This window comes from Nerophis lumbriciformis, linkage group LG30 (genome assembly GCF_033978685.3).
Source record: "Nerophis lumbriciformis linkage group LG30, RoL_Nlum_v2.1, whole genome shotgun sequence".
Classification (NCBI taxonomy): domain Eukaryota; kingdom Metazoa; phylum Chordata; class Actinopteri; order Syngnathiformes; family Syngnathidae; genus Nerophis; species Nerophis lumbriciformis.
In genome coordinates this window covers 6490309-6510086 of record NC_084577.2, presented here as the reverse complement: position 1 = coordinate 6510086, position 19778 = coordinate 6490309, and the positions used below count along the sequence as shown (strand labels likewise).

Below are 19778 nucleotides of genomic sequence, written 5' to 3'. Positions count from 1 at the left end.
TCTTGGGTTCAATCCCGGGCTCGGGATCTTTCTGTGTGGAGTTTGCATGTTCTCCCCGTGACTGCGTGGGTTCCCTCCGGGTACTCCGGCTTCCTCCCACTTCCAAAAACATGCACCTGGGGATAGGTTGATTGGCAACACTAAATTGGCCCGTGACCCCAAAAGGGAATAAGCGGTAGAAAATTGATTGATGGATGGATATATATACATATACATACATATATATATACATATATATATATATGTATATATATATATATATATATATATGTTAGGGGTGTGGGAAAAAATCGATTCGAATTCGAATCGCGATTGTCACTTTGTGCGATTTAGAATTTTTCTTTTTTTTTATATATATATATATTTTTTTTTTTTTTAATTAATCAATCCAACAAAACAATACACAGCAATACCATAACAATGCAATCGAATTCCAAAACCAAACCCTACCCAGCAACACTCAGAACTGCAATAAACAGAGCAATTGAGAGGAGACACAAACACGATACAGAACAAACCAAAAGTAGTGAAACAAAAATGAATATTATCAACAACAGTATCAATATTAGTTACAATTTCAACATAGCCGTGATTAAAAATCCCTCATTGACTTGATTATCATTAGACATTTATAAAAATAAAAAATAAATGAACAATAGTGTCACAGTGGCTTACACTTGCATCGCATCTCATAAGCTTGACAACACACTGTGTCCAATATTTTCACAAAGATAAAATAAGTCATATTTTTGGTTCATTTAATAGTTAAAACAAATTTACATTATTGCAATCAGTTGATAAAATGTTCTTTACAATTATAAAAACTTTTTACAAAAATCTACTACTCTGCTTGCATGTCAGCAGACTGGGGTAGATCCTGCTGAAATCCTATGTATTGAATGAATAGAGAATCGTTTTGAATTGAGAATCGCGTTGAATCGGAAAAAATCGATTTTGAATCGAATCGTGACCCCAAGAATCGATATTGAATCAAATAGTGGGACACCCAAAGATTCGCAGCTCTAATATATATATATATATACCGTATATATATATATATATATATACATATACACACACACACACACACACACACACACACACACACACACACACACACGTATATATATATATATATATACGTATATATATATATATATATATATATATATGTATATATGCACAACAATTTTGTTTTGGTTCACATTTTCCTTAATTGAATTTAAAGTTCTGAAGAAAAATGTTTACGTACGCAAAGATACTGTGTGATTGTTAAACCCCTTCAGTTATTATCTTCCCTTGTTGTGTTTTCATCTAAAGTACAATGCATTGTCATTGTGACATCCTACAAACCCCGTTTCCATATAAGTAGGGAAATTGTGTTAGATGTAAATATAAACGGAATACAATGATTTGCAAATCCTTTTCAACCCATATTCAATTGAATGCACTACAAAGACAAGATATTTGATGTTCAAACTCATAAACTTTTTTATTTTTTTGCAAATAATAATTAACTTAGAATTTCATGGCTGCAACACATGCCAAAGTAGTTGGGAAAGGACATGTTCACCACTGTGTTACATCACCTTTTCTTTTAACAACACTCAATAAACGATTGGGAACTGAGGAAACTAATTGTTGAAGCTTTCTTTGAAAGTGGAATTCTTTCCCATTCTTGTTTTATGTAGAGCTTCAGTCGTTCAACAGTACGGGGTCTCCGCTGTCGTATTTTACGCTTCATAATGAGCCACACATTTTCGATGGGAGACAGGTGTGGACTGCAGGCTGGCCAGGAAAGTACCCGCACTCTTTTTTTTACAAAGCCACGCTGTTGTAACACGTGCTGAATGTGGCTTGGCATTGTCTTGCTGAAATAAGCAGGGGCGTCCATGAAAAAGAAGGCGCTTAGATGGCAGCATATGTTGTTCCAAAACCTGTATGTACCTTTCAGCATTAATGGTGCCTTCACAGATGTGTAAGTTACCCATGCCTTGGGCACTAATGCACCCCCATAACATCACAGATGCTGGCTTTTGAACTTTGCGTCGATAACAGTCTGGATGGTTCGCTTCCCCTTTGGTCCGGATGACACGATGTTGAATATTTCCAAAAACAATTTGAAATGTTGACTCGTCAAACCACAGAATACTTTTCCACTTTGCATCAGTCCATCTTAGATGATCTCGGGCCCAGAGAAGCTGGCGGCGTTTCTGGATGTTGTTGATAAATGGCTTTCGCTTTGCATAGTAGAGCTTTAACTTGCACTTACAGATGTAGCGACGAACTGCGTTTAGTGACAGTGGTTTTCTGAAGTGTTCCTGAGCCGTTGTGGTGATATCCTTTAGAGATTGATCCTTTAGGGATCGAAGGTCACGGTCACTCAATGTTGGTTTCCGGCCATGCCGCTTACGTGGGGTGATTTCTCCAGATTCTCTGAACCTTTTGATGATATTATGGACCGTAGATGTTGAAATCCCTAAATTTCTTGCAATTGCACTTTGAGAAACGTTGTTCTTAAACTGTTTGACTTTTTGCTCACGCAGTTGTGGACAAAGGGGTGTACCTCGCCCCATCCTTTCTTGTGAAAGACTGAGCATTTTTTGGAAAGCTGTTTTTATACCCAATCATGGCACCCACCTGTTCCCAATTAGCCTGCACACCTGTGGGATGTTCCAAATAAGTGTTTGATGAGCATTCTTCAACTTTATCAGTATTTATTGCCACCTTTCCCAACTTCTTTGTCACGTGTTGCTGGCATCAAATTCTAAAGTCAATGATTATTTGCAAAAAAAAAAAAAGTTTATCAATTTGAACATCAAATATGTTGTCTTTGTAGCATATTCAACTGAATATGGGTTGAAAATGATTTGCAAATCATTGTATTCCGTTTATATTTACATCTAACACAATTTCCCAACTCATATGGAAACAGGGTTTGTATAATAATGAATTGAAATCGCCACAGTTACCACAAAGTCTTGCAGACAAAAATTGGCCCTGGTGTGTGAATGTAAATGTGAATGTTGTCTGTCTGTGTTGGCTTCGCAAGGAGGTGGCGACTTGTCCAGGGTGTACCCTGCCTTCCACCCGTGACCCCGAGGGACAAGCGGTAGAAAATGGATAGAGGGATTGAATTGTAATTTATACAGTGCTTTTGTGTATTCAAAAGATTAAGTTAGACAAAGACAATTTCGTGAGAGCCTCCATGATGTTAGATATTACAGTAGAAAATTAAGAAAATACTGTCACTATTGGCCCACCATTCCCCTGAGAGTGCCTATTACTCAATGAACACATTCTTCAGTTATTCAGTATGTTAAATATTGTCTCATTACTTTTTTTTATCACAGTAAACAATAGGCCATTGTGTGGAAAGGAGTGCCATTCAATACACGCATAAATGTATCACATGCACAGGATTTTGCGACCATGACTTACACTCGAAGTAAGATGAAGCAATCTGCCGAGTAAAGAAAAACCTTAAATGTATAAGAACTAATATTTGTTCTCCTTTCTAAACAGCATTACTGTGGAAAAGAAACATCACAAGACGAAAAATGTTGCACACTTAGATAAACCGAGCACAAAATGAAAGTCTCTCACAGTAAAAGTGTTTCTGTGAAATTATTAATAAATTGAAATGATTCACTTCAGCAGAGACATTACTCATTCTCTGTTCAATTGAGTTCAGATCTAATTGAACTAAAATACTAAAAACCTTCAAAAACATAGCAAGTTAACAGAAAAAATGACAGGATATGGTATATGAAAAATGATTTTATGCTCCACATTTGCTTGTCTTCTCAACTTTATCATCAACCTAGCACATTTCTAGAGTGGAGTGAAGGTATGAGAACGCAAAGCAGGCAAGGGCTGAACATCAGACAGTAAAGCACAAAATATTGTAACAACTGGTAAGCATACTGTGGATATTAATAAAAACAGTTCACAGTAAACACATGCATATTTTTCAAATCTATCCATCAATTGTCTTTACGACTTCTCCCCGTTGGGGTAACTTGTAAACTAGAGCCTATCCCAAATGACTTCGGGCGAGAGGTGGGGTATACACTCGACTGGTCACTAGCCAATGTTGTGAATAAATAATGGAGTAAGTAAATAAATAAATAAATAGACAAATAAGTAAGTAAATCATCATGTAATTAAATACATATATGAACAACAAATAAAGTTATCATGAATAAATAATGAAGTAATTTATGATTCACATAATGATGAATAATATTGTCTCATTTTTCTGTAAAGTTTAAGATGTTCATCAGAATTATTCTTCTATGTACTTTGTAAACACTTTGAGTTTGAACAGTTTCTTAAAGCTGATTATATTAGTGCATTGTTTACTAATCCATTCCGTAATTTAATTCCACATACTGAAATCCTAAAGGTATTAACTGGTGTACAGTGCATGTGGAAAGTATTCAGTTGGTTTTCTGTAGGGGATGTCAAGGTCTTCTCTGGAGGAGGGCTGGTGCCAAAACCTCTGTCAGTCCTTAGTTGAATGTATGTGGGGAGTGGGGCTGGGGCTAGTCCATCAATAACTTTATAAATGAAACAACTATGTTTTAAAATGAATACAATTTTCAAAGTTCAACATTTTATATTTTACCAGAATGTTACACTGATGTTACACAGAGGCTTTTGATTCAATGATTTTTATTTGTATGGGTTTTAATATTGTGTTTCCAGTGAGTGACCAGGTTATGATGCAGTAATCTATGTGGGAAAATATCATTGAGTGTAAAAACATCTCAGCAGACTTTATTGCCATGCTACTCTGTCTTTACCATGTCTGTGCTCTGTACATACTTTGACTCCATCTATTTGTATTTGTGTTTGACTTTCTCTTCAACTGTTACCGAACAGCATTATTTTATTTTTACTGAGATTCAAGGATAGTCTGTTTTTGTCAAACCATCTCTTTAATTTGTTCATTCCTTGCTATTATTTGTATTAGCTTCTGTGTTGTCTCCTGCACAAAATACAGTCATGTCGTCTGCAAATAATACTAACTTTTAAAGGGGAACTCCACTTTTTTTGGAATTTTGCCTATCATTCACAATCATTATGAAATACAAGAACACACATGCCTTTTTTTTTGTTGGATTTTAAAGATGATAGAAAAAAGGCTTGGAAGATGTGGCTAATGGGAATCACTGGTTTAGCCTTCAAAGCCCTATAAAACAACTTCAAAACCCTCTGTCAACCTTTTGTATACACAGTGCAAGTCTATATATAATGTAGTAACAGACATGTTCATAACAATATGTGATATGTACAATAATTACCGTATTTTAGTAATTTTAATCATTGCCGGAACTAATTATTCAGCGCATTTATTTCCACTTCCATAGCAGTGCACGTCTGACTTCTGGCAACAACCCCTTCCGGATACAAACACGCGAGTGTGTTCTAATCATGGCAGATTTGGCAACAAACAATGAGGACGACTATTTTTGGACAAATGAGGATTCACAACCTTATCTTTTTGAATCTGAACTTGTGGAGAATGAACTCCTGCTTCTAGAAGCCAATACGAAGGAGGAGTAAATGGTAAATGGGTTATACTTGTATAGCGCTTTTCTACCTTTCCAAGGAACTCAAAGTGCTTTGACACTATTTCCACATTCACCCATTCACACACACATTCACACACTAATGGCGGGAGCTGCTATGCAAGGCACTAACCAGGACCCATCAGGAGCAAGAGTGAAGTGTCTTGCTCAAGGACACAACGGACGTGACTGGGATGGTAGAAGGTGGGGATTGAACCAGGAACCCTCAGGTTGCTGGCACCGCCACTCTCCCAACTGCGCCACGCCGTCCCCGAGTGAGGCGTTGGAGCAGACAGAAGATTGAGGTGAAAGTGAATCGAAGCTGCAATGTGGAACTTGAAGTCAAGCTATTTTGACATAAATGGAGTGCTTACCCATAATTAACAGGCAAAACATCCCTGGACAGCTCGACCAAACAGACAACTGTCCATGGAGTGAGTCACAGTTTATATCGATCATGATACATGCAGAACATCATGCGTGCATCATGACAGACAGCATATGCTGGCTGGCGAGCTGTGTTCAAACAAAACATGAAATGTGGGCTAATACTTTACAGATACGGTAAAATGATATTTCAGTGAGTACAAATTGGTGTCCGATCGCAGTGTTGAGCATTACAAACTCAAACGGGTTTCATGTTGACGTAGAAACTAGCTTATATCTTGTCGTCGTTAGCTTCTACGGCTAATACCATAGCACGTCGATGTGTTAGTATGCTAGAAAAAGAGTTCCTCAGTGTTCGCTCTTACAAAAACAGTTTTGCTGCAGTTTGGTTATTATACAGGTTACGGAACGTAAATTAAGTATTGGTGATGTTTTTTTAATGCATTTTTAAAGTGATTTAGTGGTAGAATTGATTGTTCTCATTAGCTGCATTGATAGCCACCAAGAACGAGTTGATTTGTATATGTTAGAAAGCGGAAAAAAAAACAACTTTTGTCTTATTGTCTCTTACAAGAATTGCGAACGAAAAAAAGTGCAATTCCCCTTTAAGTCCTTTGTAACTTTATAAATGATGTTTACATAGAGATTGCACAATTTTCAGAATCAGAATCAGAGATATGTGATTAATCCCAGGGGGAAATTTGGGTCTTACCGTTGCTCTTCATGTAATACAGAATTAGGAAAATAAAAATAGAGATAACAAACAAAAACAAAAAGTACCATAGAAGAACTAATATGATAACATATGTACAAGATAAACAATATTTACAGGATGAGTTTACCCGTAGAGCTGTGTGAGACAGGTATTGTACATTTTAAACAAATGTAAGATAAAGATACTGTATAGTGTAAAGACTGCACAGTTATAGGGCTTAATAAATATACATTTTGGTCCCAGTATTGATCCCTGGAGTACGCCACAAGACATATTTAGCACTGTAGACATATGTTAACCTAGCTTTAGGTATTGCTTCCTGTTGGTTAAGTAGCTTTTTATCCAGTTTAAGACCAACCCTCTGATGCCATACCATTCTAATTTGTTCAATAAGAAATCATAGTTAATTGTGTCAAAAGATTTTGTTAGATCCATAATTAAACCATGAATTATATTTTCTAGATATATATTCTGTTAAAAGAGCGGTTTGCAATATTTATACAAATGCCTAGGGGGCGCCAACTTTCCAATGTATTTAACACAGTATATCCCGCCCTCTCCTATGTAATGATGTATCTATTGTTGCGCGACCAGTCTTCCTCTCAGAGAATAAAACACACTGGTCAATCCCAAGTTCTTTTGGATGACATATATGTTGAGTAAAAGAGACCACCCAGACAGAATAGCACTTGGCCAAGTTTTACTAAAGCTTTAGGAGACCAGTAACATGACTCTTGCCAAATCCTTGCAGTTCGCTGAGCTCCACACATGGATCTGGGAGTTCTCAATAGGAGATGTATTTCAGAAGGCGGTCCTTGTAAAAAAAATAATTGTATTTGATTGGATAAACCACTCCCTTGGGCTCACCACCCATAGCAGGGGCCATAGAGGTCGGGTGCAGTGTGAGCTGGGCGGCAGCCGAAGGCAGGGCACTTGGCGGTCCGATCCTCGGCTACATAAGCTAGCTCTTGGGACGTGGAACGTCACCTCGCTGGGGGGGAAGGAGCCTGAGCTAGTGTGTGAGGTGGAGAAGTTCCGGCTAGATATAGTCGGACTCACTTCGATGCACAGCAAGGGCTCTGGAACCAGTTCTCTTGAGAGGGGCTGGACTCTCTTTCACTCTGGCGTTGCCGGCAGTGAGAGGCGGCGGGCTGGGGTGGCAATTCTCCCTCCGCCTTCGGGTGGGGGGACGGGTCCTGACTGTTGTTTGCGCTTACGCGACAAACGGCTGCTCAGAGTACCCACCCTTTTTGGATTCACTCGAGGGAGTACTTGAGAGTGCTCCCCCGGGTGATTCCCTCGTTCTACTGGGGGACTTCAACACTCATGTTGGCAGCGACAGTGAAACCTGGAGAGGCGTGATTGGGAAGAATGGCCGCCCGGATCTGAACCCGAGTGGTGTTTTGTTATTGGACTTTTGTGCTCGTCACAGATTGTCAATAACAAACACCATGTTCAAACATAAGGGTGTCCATATATGCACTTGGCACCAGGACACCCTAGGCCGCAGTTCCATGATCGACTTTGTAGTTGTGTCATCGGATTTGTGGTCTCATGTTTTGGACACTCGGGTGAAGAGAGGGGCGGAGCTTTCTACCGATCACCACCTGGTGGTGAGTTAGCTGCGATGGTGGGGGAGGATGCCGGACAGACCTGGCAGGCCCAAACGCATTGTGAGGGTTTGCTGGGAACGCCTGGCAGAGTCTCCTGTCAGAGAGAGTTTCAATTCCCACCTCCGGAAGAACTTTGAACATGTCACGAGGGAGGCGTTGGACATTGAGTCCGAGTGGACGATGTTCCGTGCCTCTATTGTCGAGGCGGCCGATCGGAGCTGTGGCCGCAAGGTGGTTGGTGCCTGTCGTGGCGGTAATCCTAGAACCCGCTGGTGTCGGTAAGGGATGCCGTCAAGCTGAAGAAAGAGTCCTATCGAGCTCTTTTGGCTCACAGGACTCTGGAGAAAGCAGACAGGTACCGACAGGCCAAGCGATGTGCGGCTTCAGCGGTCGCGGAGGCAAAAACTCGGACATGGGAGGAGTTCGGGGAGGCCATGGAAAAAGACTTCCGGACGGCTTCGAAGCGATTCTGGACCACCATCCGCCGCCTCAGGAAGCGGAAGCAGTGCAATGTCAACACCGTGTATGGTGAGGATGGTGTGTGTGATGTTGTGGATCGGTGGAGGGAATACTTCGAAGACCTCCTCAATCCTACCAGCACGTCTTCCTATGAGGAAGCAGGGCCTGGGGCATCTGTGGTGGGCTCTCCTATTTCTGGGGCTGAGGTTGCCGAGGTAGTTAAAAAGCTCCTCGGTGGCAAGGCCCCGGGGGTGGATGAGATCCGCCCGAAGTTCCTTAAGGCTCTGGATGTTGTGGGGCTGTCTTGGTTGACAAGACTGCAACATTGCGTGGACATCGGGGGCGGTACCTCTGGATTGGCAGACCGGGGTGGTGGTTCCTCTCTTTAAGAAGGGGAACCGGAGGGTGTGTTCCAACTATCGTGGGATCACACTCCTCCCTCAGCCTTCCCGGTAAGATTTATTCAGGTGTACTGGAGAGGAGGCTACGCCGGATAGACGAACCTCGGATTCAGGAGGAACAGTGTGGTTTTCGTCCTGGTCGTGGAACTGTGGACCAGCTCTATACTCTCGGCAGGGTCCTTGAGGGTGCATGGGAGTTTGCCCAACCAGTCTACATGTGCTTTGTGGACTTGGAAAAGGCATTCAACCGTGTACCCCGGGAAGTCCTGTGGGGAGTGCTCAGAGAGTATGGAGTAACGGACTGTCTTATTGTGGCGGTTTGCTCCCTGTATAATCAGTGTCAGAGCTTGGTCCGCATTGCTGGCAGTAAGTCGGACCCGTTTCCAGTGAGGGTTGGTCTCCGCCAGGGCTGCCCTTTGTCACCGATTCTGTTCATAACCTTTATGGACAGAATTTCTAGGCGCAGTCAGGGCGTTGAGCGTATCTGGTTTGGTGGCTGCAGGATTAGGTCTCTGCTTTTTGCAGATGATGTGGTCCTGATGGCTCCATCTGGCCAAGATCTTCAGCTCTCACTGGATCGGTTCGCAGCAGAGTGTGAAGCGACTGGGATGGGAATCAGCACCTCCAAGTCCGAGTCCATGGTTCTCGCCCGGAAAAGGGTGGAGTGCCATCTCCGGGTTGGGGAGGAGATCTTTCCCCAAGTGGAGGAGTTCAAGTACCTCGGAGTCTTGTTCAGGAGTGAGGGAAGAGTGGATCGTGAGAGCAACAGGTGGATCGGTGCGGCGTCTTCAGTAATGCGGACGCTGTATCGATCTGTTGTGGTGAAGAAGGAGCTGAGCCGGAAGGCAAAGCTCTCGATTTACCGGTCGATCTACGTTCCCATCCTCACCTATGGTCATGAGCTTTGGGTCATGACCGAAAGGACAAGATCACGGGTACAAGCGGCCGAAATGAGTTTCCTCCGCCGGGTGGCGGGGCTCTCACTTAGAGATAGGGTGAGAAGCTCTGTCATCCGGGGGGAGCTCAAAGTAAAGCTGCTGCTCCTCCACATCAAGAGGAGCCAGATGAGGTGGTTCGGGCATCTGGTCAGGATGCCACCCGAACGCCTCCCTAGGGAGGTGTTTAGGGCACGTCCGACCGGTAGGAGGCCACGGGGAAGACCCAGGACACGTTGGGAAGACTATATATCCCGGCTGGCCTGGGAACGCCTCGGGAACCCCCGGGAGGAGCTGGCCGAAGTGGCTGGGGAGAGGGAAGTCTGGGCTTCCCTGCTTAGGCTGCTGCCCCCGCGACCCGACCTCGGATAAGCCGAAGAAGATGGATGGATGGATGGATGGATGAACCACTTGTCTGTTATTTCAAATGACGTGCTACTTCAACCACGCACATCGAAATCAACCCGTGATGCTGATGAGAAAACGCTGCGAAATCCAAAACAGAACAGCCGACATATTGGATAATGACAGAGCGAAAAGTTCTCTGTTCATCTTTTAAATAATTTCGATAGTCGACAAAACAGTTGCAATAGCAGCGAGGGCTGCGTACCGCCATTGTTATTTGAATCGAACAGTTGCTTCGGCGCTATGTCACATCTATGAAATCCCGCCCGGCGATCCTGATTGGTTCATTACTAGAAGGCGGGGCCTCGTAAAAAAATCATTGTATGTGATTGGATAAACCACTTGTCCGTTATCTTGAATGACGTGCTACTTCAACCACTCACATCGAAATCAACCTGTGACGCTGATGAGAAAACGCTGCGAAATCCAAAACAGAACAGCCGACATATTGGATAATGACAGAGCGAAAAGTTCTCTGTTCATCTTTTAAAGAATTAATATTCGATAGATTTGACAAAACAGTTGCAATAGCAGCAAGGGCTGCGTACCACCATTGTTGTTTGAATCAAACAGTCGCTTCGGCGCTACGTCACATCTATGAAATCCCGCCCGGCGATCCTGATTGATTCATTACCAGAAGGCGGGGCCTTGTAAAAAAATCATTGCCTGTGATTGGATAAACCACTTGTCCGTTATCTTGAATGACGTGCTACTTCAACCGCTCACATCGAAATCAACCTGTGACGCTGATGAGAGCGACGCTGGGAAATTCAAACCCGGTCGGAGGAAGAGCCAAAACATCCTTGCCACAAATAAATGCCTTCAAAACCGTTCTCTGTTCATGTTTTAAAAAATTAATATTCAATAGATTCGACAAAACAGTTGCAATAGCAGAATCAATGTCAGCACACGACGCATCGAGGGCTGCGTGCCGCCATTGTTGTTTGAATCAAACAGTCGCTTCGGCGCTACGTCACATCTATGAAACCCCGCCCGGCGATCCTGATTGTTTCATTATTTTTTGCTATCTGGAAGGAGTTTGCAATGCCTTCGAGCCCAGATCCTTGTGGAGCTCAGTGAACTACAAAGATCTGGCGAGAGTCAGGTTAGGAGACCAGCCCTTACAACGCAACCATAGCTTCGCCGAAAGAGGTCTGAAGTAAACAAAAAGGAGTCAGCTTATGTAGAGCGAAAACAGCCCCTCTCGCCCAGAAAGAAATGCAGCTGTTGTTCAAAACAGATAAGGCCTTCTCCACAGAAAGGGAATATGTTATTCGCCTGTGCAGACACTTCGGCGCCTTCAAGGTAAAACAAAGAGTTTACTAGCAGACATAAGATGAAAACCAAAGAGTTCACAAGGGAAATACTGGCTGCTTTAAACAAACCAAAGAGTTCACATGGGAAAATACTAGCTGATTTAAACATGACTATTGATTAAGAAAGAACACTTAAAAATATTTAATTCTCACATTATGTACATATGTAACACATGCACAAGCATTAGCTTTAGGTGTTGTTAGCTAATAATATAAATTTTGATAGCTAACATGACTGCAAATTGTTCGTTGCTTCTCTTGGACTGTTTTTTTGTGTGCACGCGCTCCCTGCTCCCGCCGTAAACACCATTCATTTTATGTGGGCCGGTAAAATTGTTTCATCACATAAACTTCGTAATTATGAAAAATATAGACAATTGTCAAACAAATGTGTTCTGTTAAACCACTAATGGTAACAAAAGCTAGCCGGTGGTGTTCTTGTTGTATCTTTTACTTTGAAAAATGTTACTGTGAGGAAGTTGCAAACAGCACCTTTAAGTAACACCCTACTGTAAACAAGCTATGATATACTGACTCAGGCTATGTGACAGACCCAGTGTGTTTTTGATGTGGTGTCATGTGATGTTTTAGGCCCTGTTTAGAATATTCACATTTTAGCCCTAAGTAAAAAACAGAAAAAACTGTGTTTCCGGAGGATAAACTGCATAATATAAATTACTTTGGGATGTCATTTAAAACAAACCAAAATGTAATTTAATGTACTTAAGAGGGTAGAGAGGGCCTGTTTAGAAACAAGGTACAAACCCCGTTTCCATATGAGTTGGGAAATTGTGTTAGATGTAAATATAAACGGAATACAATGATTTGCGAATCCTTTTCAACCCATATTCAATTGAATGCACTACAAAGACAAGATATTTGATGTTCAAACTCGTAAACTTTTTTTTTTTTTGCAAATAATAATTAACTTAGAATTTCATGGCTGCAACACGTGCCAAAGTAGTTGGGAAAGGGCATGTTCACCCCTGTGTTACATCACCTTTTCTTTTGACAACACTCAAACGATTGGGAACTGAGGAGACACATTTTTTAAGCATATCAGGTGGAATTCTTTCCCATTCTTGCTTGATGTACAGCTTAAGTTGTTCAACAGTCCGGGGGTCTCCGTTGTGGTATTTTAGGCTTCATAATGTGCCACACATTTTCAATGGGAGACAGGTCTGGAATACAGGCAGGCCAGTCTAGTACCCGCACTCTTTTACTATGAAGCCACGTTGATGTAACACATGGCTTGGCATTGTCTTGCTGAAATAAGCAGGGGCCTCCATGGTAATGTTGCTTGGATGGCAACATATGTTGCTCCAAAACCTGTGTGTACCTTTCAGCATTAATGGCGCCTTCACAGATGTGTAAGTTACCCATGTCTTGGGCACTAATACACCCCCATACCATCCCAGATGCTGGCTTTTCAACTTTGCGCCTATAACAATCCGGATGGTTCTTTTCCTCTTTGGTCCGGAGGACACGACGTCCACAGTTTCCAAAAACAATTTGAAATGTGGACTCGTCAGACCACAGAACACTTTTCCACTTTGTATCAGTCCATCTTAAATGAGCTCAGGCCCAGCGAAGCCGACGGCATTTCTGGGTGTTGTTGATAAACGGTTTTTGCCTTGCAAAGAAGAGTTTTAACTTGCACTTACAGATGTAGCGACCAACTGTAGTTACTGACAGTGGGTTTCTGAAGTGTTCCTGAGCCCATGTGGTGATATCCTTTACACACTGATGTCGCTTGTTGATGCAGTACAGCCTGAGGGATCGAAGGTCACGGGCTTAGCTGCATACGTGCAGTGATTTCTCCAGATTCTCTGAACCCTTTGATGATATTACGGACCGAAGATGGTGAAATCCCTAAATTCCTTGCAATAGCTGGTTGAGAGAGGTTTTTCTTAAACTGTTCAACAATTTGCTCACGCATTTGTTGACAAAGTGGTGACCCTCGCCCCATCCTTGTTTGTGAATGACTGAGCATTTCATGGAATCTACTTTTATACCCAGTCATGGCACCCACCTGTTCCCAATTTGCCTGTTCACCTGTGGGATGTTCCAAATAAGTGTTTGATGAGCATTCCTCAACTTTATCAGTATTTATTGCCACCTTTCCCAACTTCTTTGTCACGTGTTGCTGGCATCAAATTCTAAAGTTAATGATTATTTGCAAAAAAAAAAAAAAGTTTATCAGTTTGAACATCAAATATGTTGTCTTTGTAGCATATTCAACTGAATATGGGTTGAAAATGATTTGCAAATCATTGTATTCCATTTATAGTTACATCTAACACAATTTCCCAACTCATATGGAAACGGGGTTTGTATTTTTCCAATGGTGAAGTATTGCAGACAAATAGTGCTACAGTGTAAATGATGGCAGCATTGATCTCCAGCACTGTTTAATAGCCCTGTAATGTCCGTTTAGTACCTAAGCAACACTTGCTAATCAATACCAAACTGTGGCACCAAGTAACAGGAAAAATACGAGGGAGAGAAAGGATGTATGGAGAGGGAAGCAAACTACAAACTACAAACTTACCAGAGACTATTAAATTGAATTGAGGACTCACTTGAGACCCCCTGTCCTGGAGCATTTTAAATATTGTTAGTTGTAATAGTACCATTTACTAATACCAGTAATATTATAAACAGACCTTAAACACCATTCTTGTGATCATCATCAGAAAAAGTTTCCCATTTGGCAACTCTGTCATATAGCCAATCTCCCTCGAGTAATTTACTTCCGGTGTTGTGACCTCTGTTTACATCCGTCACCTCAAAACTATACCTTCTCGCTGGCTACTAATAAATGCTGTAGAACTACAAATGGTTCGAAACTAACAGTGTTCTGTTAATAATCATTCAAATATGATTAGCAGCCATGTACAAAACAGTCAACGTTGTGGCAACACAGGCAGCTTGATTGAAACATTCATCTTAGTTGTAGTTTTCATTACCAAATTTGAAGGTGTTGAAATTGCCACGGTAAATCGCCAATGCTGATAGTAGCCAGTCTATGGCAAATCCACTGTTAATAAGCATCAAGCTAGGAGAAATTGAGCTTTACTATACGTTCGAGCATTTTCTACACAGCATACTTGCTTCGTTGGTGTTGAAAATTGCAACATTAATTAGAGGGAGTTTAGCTGAGTCTGTTCTGACTGCTGCCTAAGTGACTCTTTCCTTGGGCTGGTGTTTAGTCTGCAAGATTGCTATTGCAACAACACATCATCAGTCGGGTAAAACTAGCCTGTAAAGATTTTACGACGCCTAGTTATTTGCTTATGAAAGTACTGAAATCGGTACCCACCCTTACCTGGGTTGGAGATATAGGTGCATTTGCATTCATTCACGACAGGGTGCACGCAGCCATGCACTAGCTCATAACAGTATCATTGATGGAGCATAAAATGAGACTTAATGCACAGCATTATTGCATAGTTAAAAAGTCATTGATTTTATCAGACGAAAACAAAATTAGCTACAATTAGATTACTACTCTTGCAGGTGAAAGCCATACTTGATAACACACAATACATTTTCCAGATGCACATGAAAATAAAGACATGTTTGGATATTACTGACCGGTCACAAGAGCAGGCAACAAGGACGCTGAGCAGGTTGTAGATGATGAAGGTGAAGATGACAGCGGTGATGGTGCCACGTGGAATGGAGTAGCTTGGATTTTTTAGATCGCCTAGTGCGGGTCAACAGGTCAGTTAGTACGCACAATATGAGTTTGTACAAACTCATGCAAATGCTTCCCAAATACCTGACATGTTGGATCCCGCCATGATGCCAGTACAGCCATTAAACATCACAGCAAACACAGTGGCAAAGGTCATCAAATTTCCAGTGGTGTAATCCACAGTGTAGTCAGCTATGTGAAGAGACAATGACAGATCAGTTGTGCTTGAAGCTTCAATAATTTGAGCTAACATCCTACCATTTCAATTTGCACAAAATGTTCACGGTGCAACAGTCAACTGAGATGCAACTGTTAATGAAAGAAGAGGAACCTCGTGGTATACTCTGAATGTATGGCAACAAATGATGAATCAGTACACAACAATATTTAAATGATATGCACAACACTGAACATCATTTTTACTTTTATAATATGTACCGGTAGTAGTTATTAGCAGTGACCATTCACATTCGTAGTAGACAACACGACACAAAAAATAAAGCAGTCGCAGCTTTTAACCACGCTTAGATAGAGGAGATTCCGTAAAAAATCTAATTCCACAGGAATTTGAGCAATTGAAAGTGTGAAATATGATTTTGCACATTTACATTTCAGCAAAATGCCTGGTTTGGGTGACATCTGATAGAAACGTACATCTTGTGACCCTACATACATGTAGAAGATAGTGTTTTCGAATTTTACAGATTATACATCATACACCCACCCAGGTAACCTAGCTAAAATGAATTAAGCCTTGGCTTGTGCCTGGGCAGCCTCCCACAGATCTCATCTCGTGAGGCACCTGGAGGCTTTCCCTGCGGTCTCCATGCTGTTCAAATTGCTCTCCTCCTCTTCTCGCCTGTGATGCAGTGTGAAGTGTAGGCTTTGTACAGAGACTGCCCTACAAAACATCTGCACCCTCCTTTTACAGGTAAGCACCTTCCATCCTTCCATCTTTGCTTGTTGCAGTCATTAACTCGGGCCTCACACATCTCTCTCTTCCATTCATATGCCTCCTCCATTTGATCCTCATAGAGCACAGTAAACTCCAGCATGATGGCATCTTTTGTCTTCTCAGAGACCAAGACAATATTAGGTCTGACAGTGGTTTTCACAATGTGTTGAGGTCGCTTAAGTTGCCTGCTCACATTCACAAGCAGCTGCCAATCCTGCAGTGTTGATGAGCCCTGATATAGCATGACGTTTTCTACCCGTCTCTCCTGCTTTGATGAAGCTGATATTGTGCTTCACTGGTTTGGATGTAAATGGCGATGGCACTGAACATGCTCTCTGTGATGGTCTTCAGCACCTTGTTATGCTGTCTGAATCAAGAGCCAAGAGCTTTTGGGCAGCAACTAAAGATATGCCCGAAGCTGCCTTTGCTCTGGCAAAGTGAGCATGCCTGAGTGTGCTCCAAGTCCCAGCTATGAAGGTTAGAAGGGCTGCGTAGGACATTGTAGACTGTATGGAACAAGAACGTGACGTGGTGTGGCTCTACCTGCTAGAGATCACGGCACAAAATCTTTCTCTGCTACTTTGCCTTTACCATTTTGTCGAGGTGCCTTGCTGTTTAATCCCTACTTCTCTGCTGGAACTCTCCTCATTCTGGACAAGTGCTGCCTTTCCTTCACCTTTGCCTTGTCATATTGAAGGCCTGGGTTAGTTCCGACAAGGAATCAATAGTGTAGCTGTGACTTTTGACTTCCTGACGGTATTCACGGCTCCTAAAAACATTTGGGCCTTTTAAACTACAGCACCACACTTGTAAGCCAGACTTTCAATTGCTCCTTTGTGGATTCAGGGAGAAATTAAGCTTGCATGTGTATGGATGGAGGGTGATGTTGCTCTCAGGTAATAGCGACTGACTCTCCTTTACAGGTTTATATTGTGGTAATAGGGCTGGACGATTATGGCAAAAATAAGAATCATGATTATGTTTGATTGATATTTAAATCACGATTAATAACACAATTATTCATTAATTTGAAAACATGAGTATTTATTGTACAACCAAACCTCAACTTAAAATATAATTTAAAAGAACAACAGCTTTAAATAAGAAATTAATAAACGACAACAAGTAAAATCATAGTAAAAACCATAAAATAAAATAACAAAAGCAATACAAAGGAACAATAACGATCAGTTTTTCCGTTTAAATGTTATTGAATTCCGATTTGTACTTTTTATATTTACCGTACAGCGTGTGCTATTTGTGCAATTAATAAAATGTTCATTATTTAAATGCAAAAATCCTCATTTATTGTTGCAATTGGACAATTTTGACTCGTATTTTCAGTCAAATCATAATCCATCCATCCATTTTCTACCGCTTATTCCCTTTGGGGTCGCGGGGGGCGCTGGATCCTATCTCAGCTACAATCGGGCGGAAGGCGGGGTACACCCTGGACAAGTCGCCACCTCATCGCAGGGCCAACACAGATAGACAGACAACATTCACACTCACATCCACACACTAGGGCCAATTTAGTGTTGACAATCAACTTATCCCCAGGTGCATGTCTTTGGAGGTGGGAGGAAGCCGGAGTACCCGGAGGGAACCCTTGTCTAAATGTATCAATAAGTGCTTTAAGTACGGTACTTTTTGAAAAGTTGATTTTGTTAGCGCTGTCTGACCGGATGTTGAGCACAGCGCTATTATTGTGAATGGGGGAAGTGTTCTGCTGTTTTGAGCTTGATGACGATTTGAGGCTGTTTAAAAAAAAAAAATGTGAGAGAAAGCCCCTCTAGCGACTGCTGTCCTGTTTGTTAATTGATCTTACATCGATGATGTCGTTCACAACAACACAACCAGATGAAATGTGTTGTGGGTGTATGGATTGTTCTTGCTAGCTTTAGCTTTGTAGTTTAGTTGCTGTTTCAAGTGGCCGTCTAGACACAGGCCGGTTCACCCCGGATTTCCACTGGATGCGTAACGGCATTAGAACGTTGCTTCCACGGAACTTCGCCGCCATCTGCCATTCTGCAATCCTCACCGTCTTTCTGTTGTTGCTCCGCTGTGCAGCAAAATAGCGCTGACTTTTACGGGATCTTGCGAATCCGCGCGTAATCACGCGATGAGGGGGTTGTAGTAAAGCGAACACAAACTGTTTATTCTGTCCTTCCAGAGGAGCAGAAGCAAATTAAGTCAGTCTTGCTATTCAAGAGATGTAGCGGCTGGTCAACTGCAAAGTGGCAATGACTTGAATGGACTTGGACTTGGACTGGACTGGAAAAGACAACATTTTTGCCTTGCAGAGCAATTACTTTTTTTTTTTTTTTAACAAGCCACAACACAACAGTAATATAGCATATCCCTGGTGAACGTTGTACACACACACACACATCTTATTTAACACTCACAAACCACTCCCCTGCTTTCACCGAGTGTGGGCCATTCAATTAAATTCAAGTTGTACATATTTTTCACAACCTGTCCTGCATGGAAATTGGTCAAAAGATATGTTGCAAAATTATCCCTGCATGAAGTAATTTGGCGCAATGCTAAAAAAAGAGAACAGTGCTGATAAAATAGGATGAAAATTTGTGTCGACAAACGTACGTACGTACATACATTACAACGTAGTCCTTTGCAGTAACACATTTTTTTTCAGTTTGTCTTACCCCACAGGTTCCCCAGCAGGGTGTCCAACTTGAAGCCAGTAAAGTTTGCCGTAGTCGGGCCCGTTCCATTTACCACTAGGTCAGATGTGGCAGAACCAGGTAGGATGATGGTACGAGGATGTACTGCAAAGAAGCTGATGAAGATGGTGCCGAGGACAAAGATGACCACCAGGAAGATAAGGAAGGTGGCCTTGGCATAGATGTGAGCACCGACCAGGCACACAAGCAAACAGAGCAGGGCGATAGCTGTGGCGTAAAGAAGAGACCACCAGTAGCCTGATGGCAGGACTTGGTGTGAAGATGCTGCCAGTGACCCATCTAAGGAAAGATCACAGGAGAAACGTAGTAATTGAACTTTGATCATCGTCTTACTTACCGTTAATATATTATATCACCTAATATGAGTATCATTGTTCAGCAAATATTGTATGTAATATTACATTCCTGAAGAAAATCTTAAAAATGGGGCAGAAACTGAAGAATATGCATTTTTTTGTGCTAATTGATTCTAACAAGATTGTAAGACCATCAACATGCAAAAAAGAAAAAAACAGGAGCAGGAGACTAACAATGAAGAGTCTGCAATTTATTGAATAGTGGATTTAAATTTAAAGGCTGTCATCGTTTTGTCTGATGGCACAAGCAAG

General features: G+C 41.8%; 1 protein-coding gene across 1 annotated transcript in view; it reads right to left on the bottom strand.

Annotated features, from left to right (window-relative positions):
- Positions 1–19778, bottom strand: part of LOC133572609 (solute carrier family 12 member 9) — a 115982-nt gene that overhangs the window by 86891 nt on the left and 9313 nt on the right. The window contains exons 4-6 of the mRNA XM_061925437.2: positions 19132–19449; positions 15592–15699; positions 15405–15516 (exon numbers count right to left, since the gene is read on the bottom strand). Coding sequence (XP_061781421.2) covers positions 15405–15516; positions 15592–15699; positions 19132–19449 — 538 coding nt within the window. The remainder of the gene's footprint in view (positions 1–15404; positions 15517–15591; positions 15700–19131; positions 19450–19778) is intronic.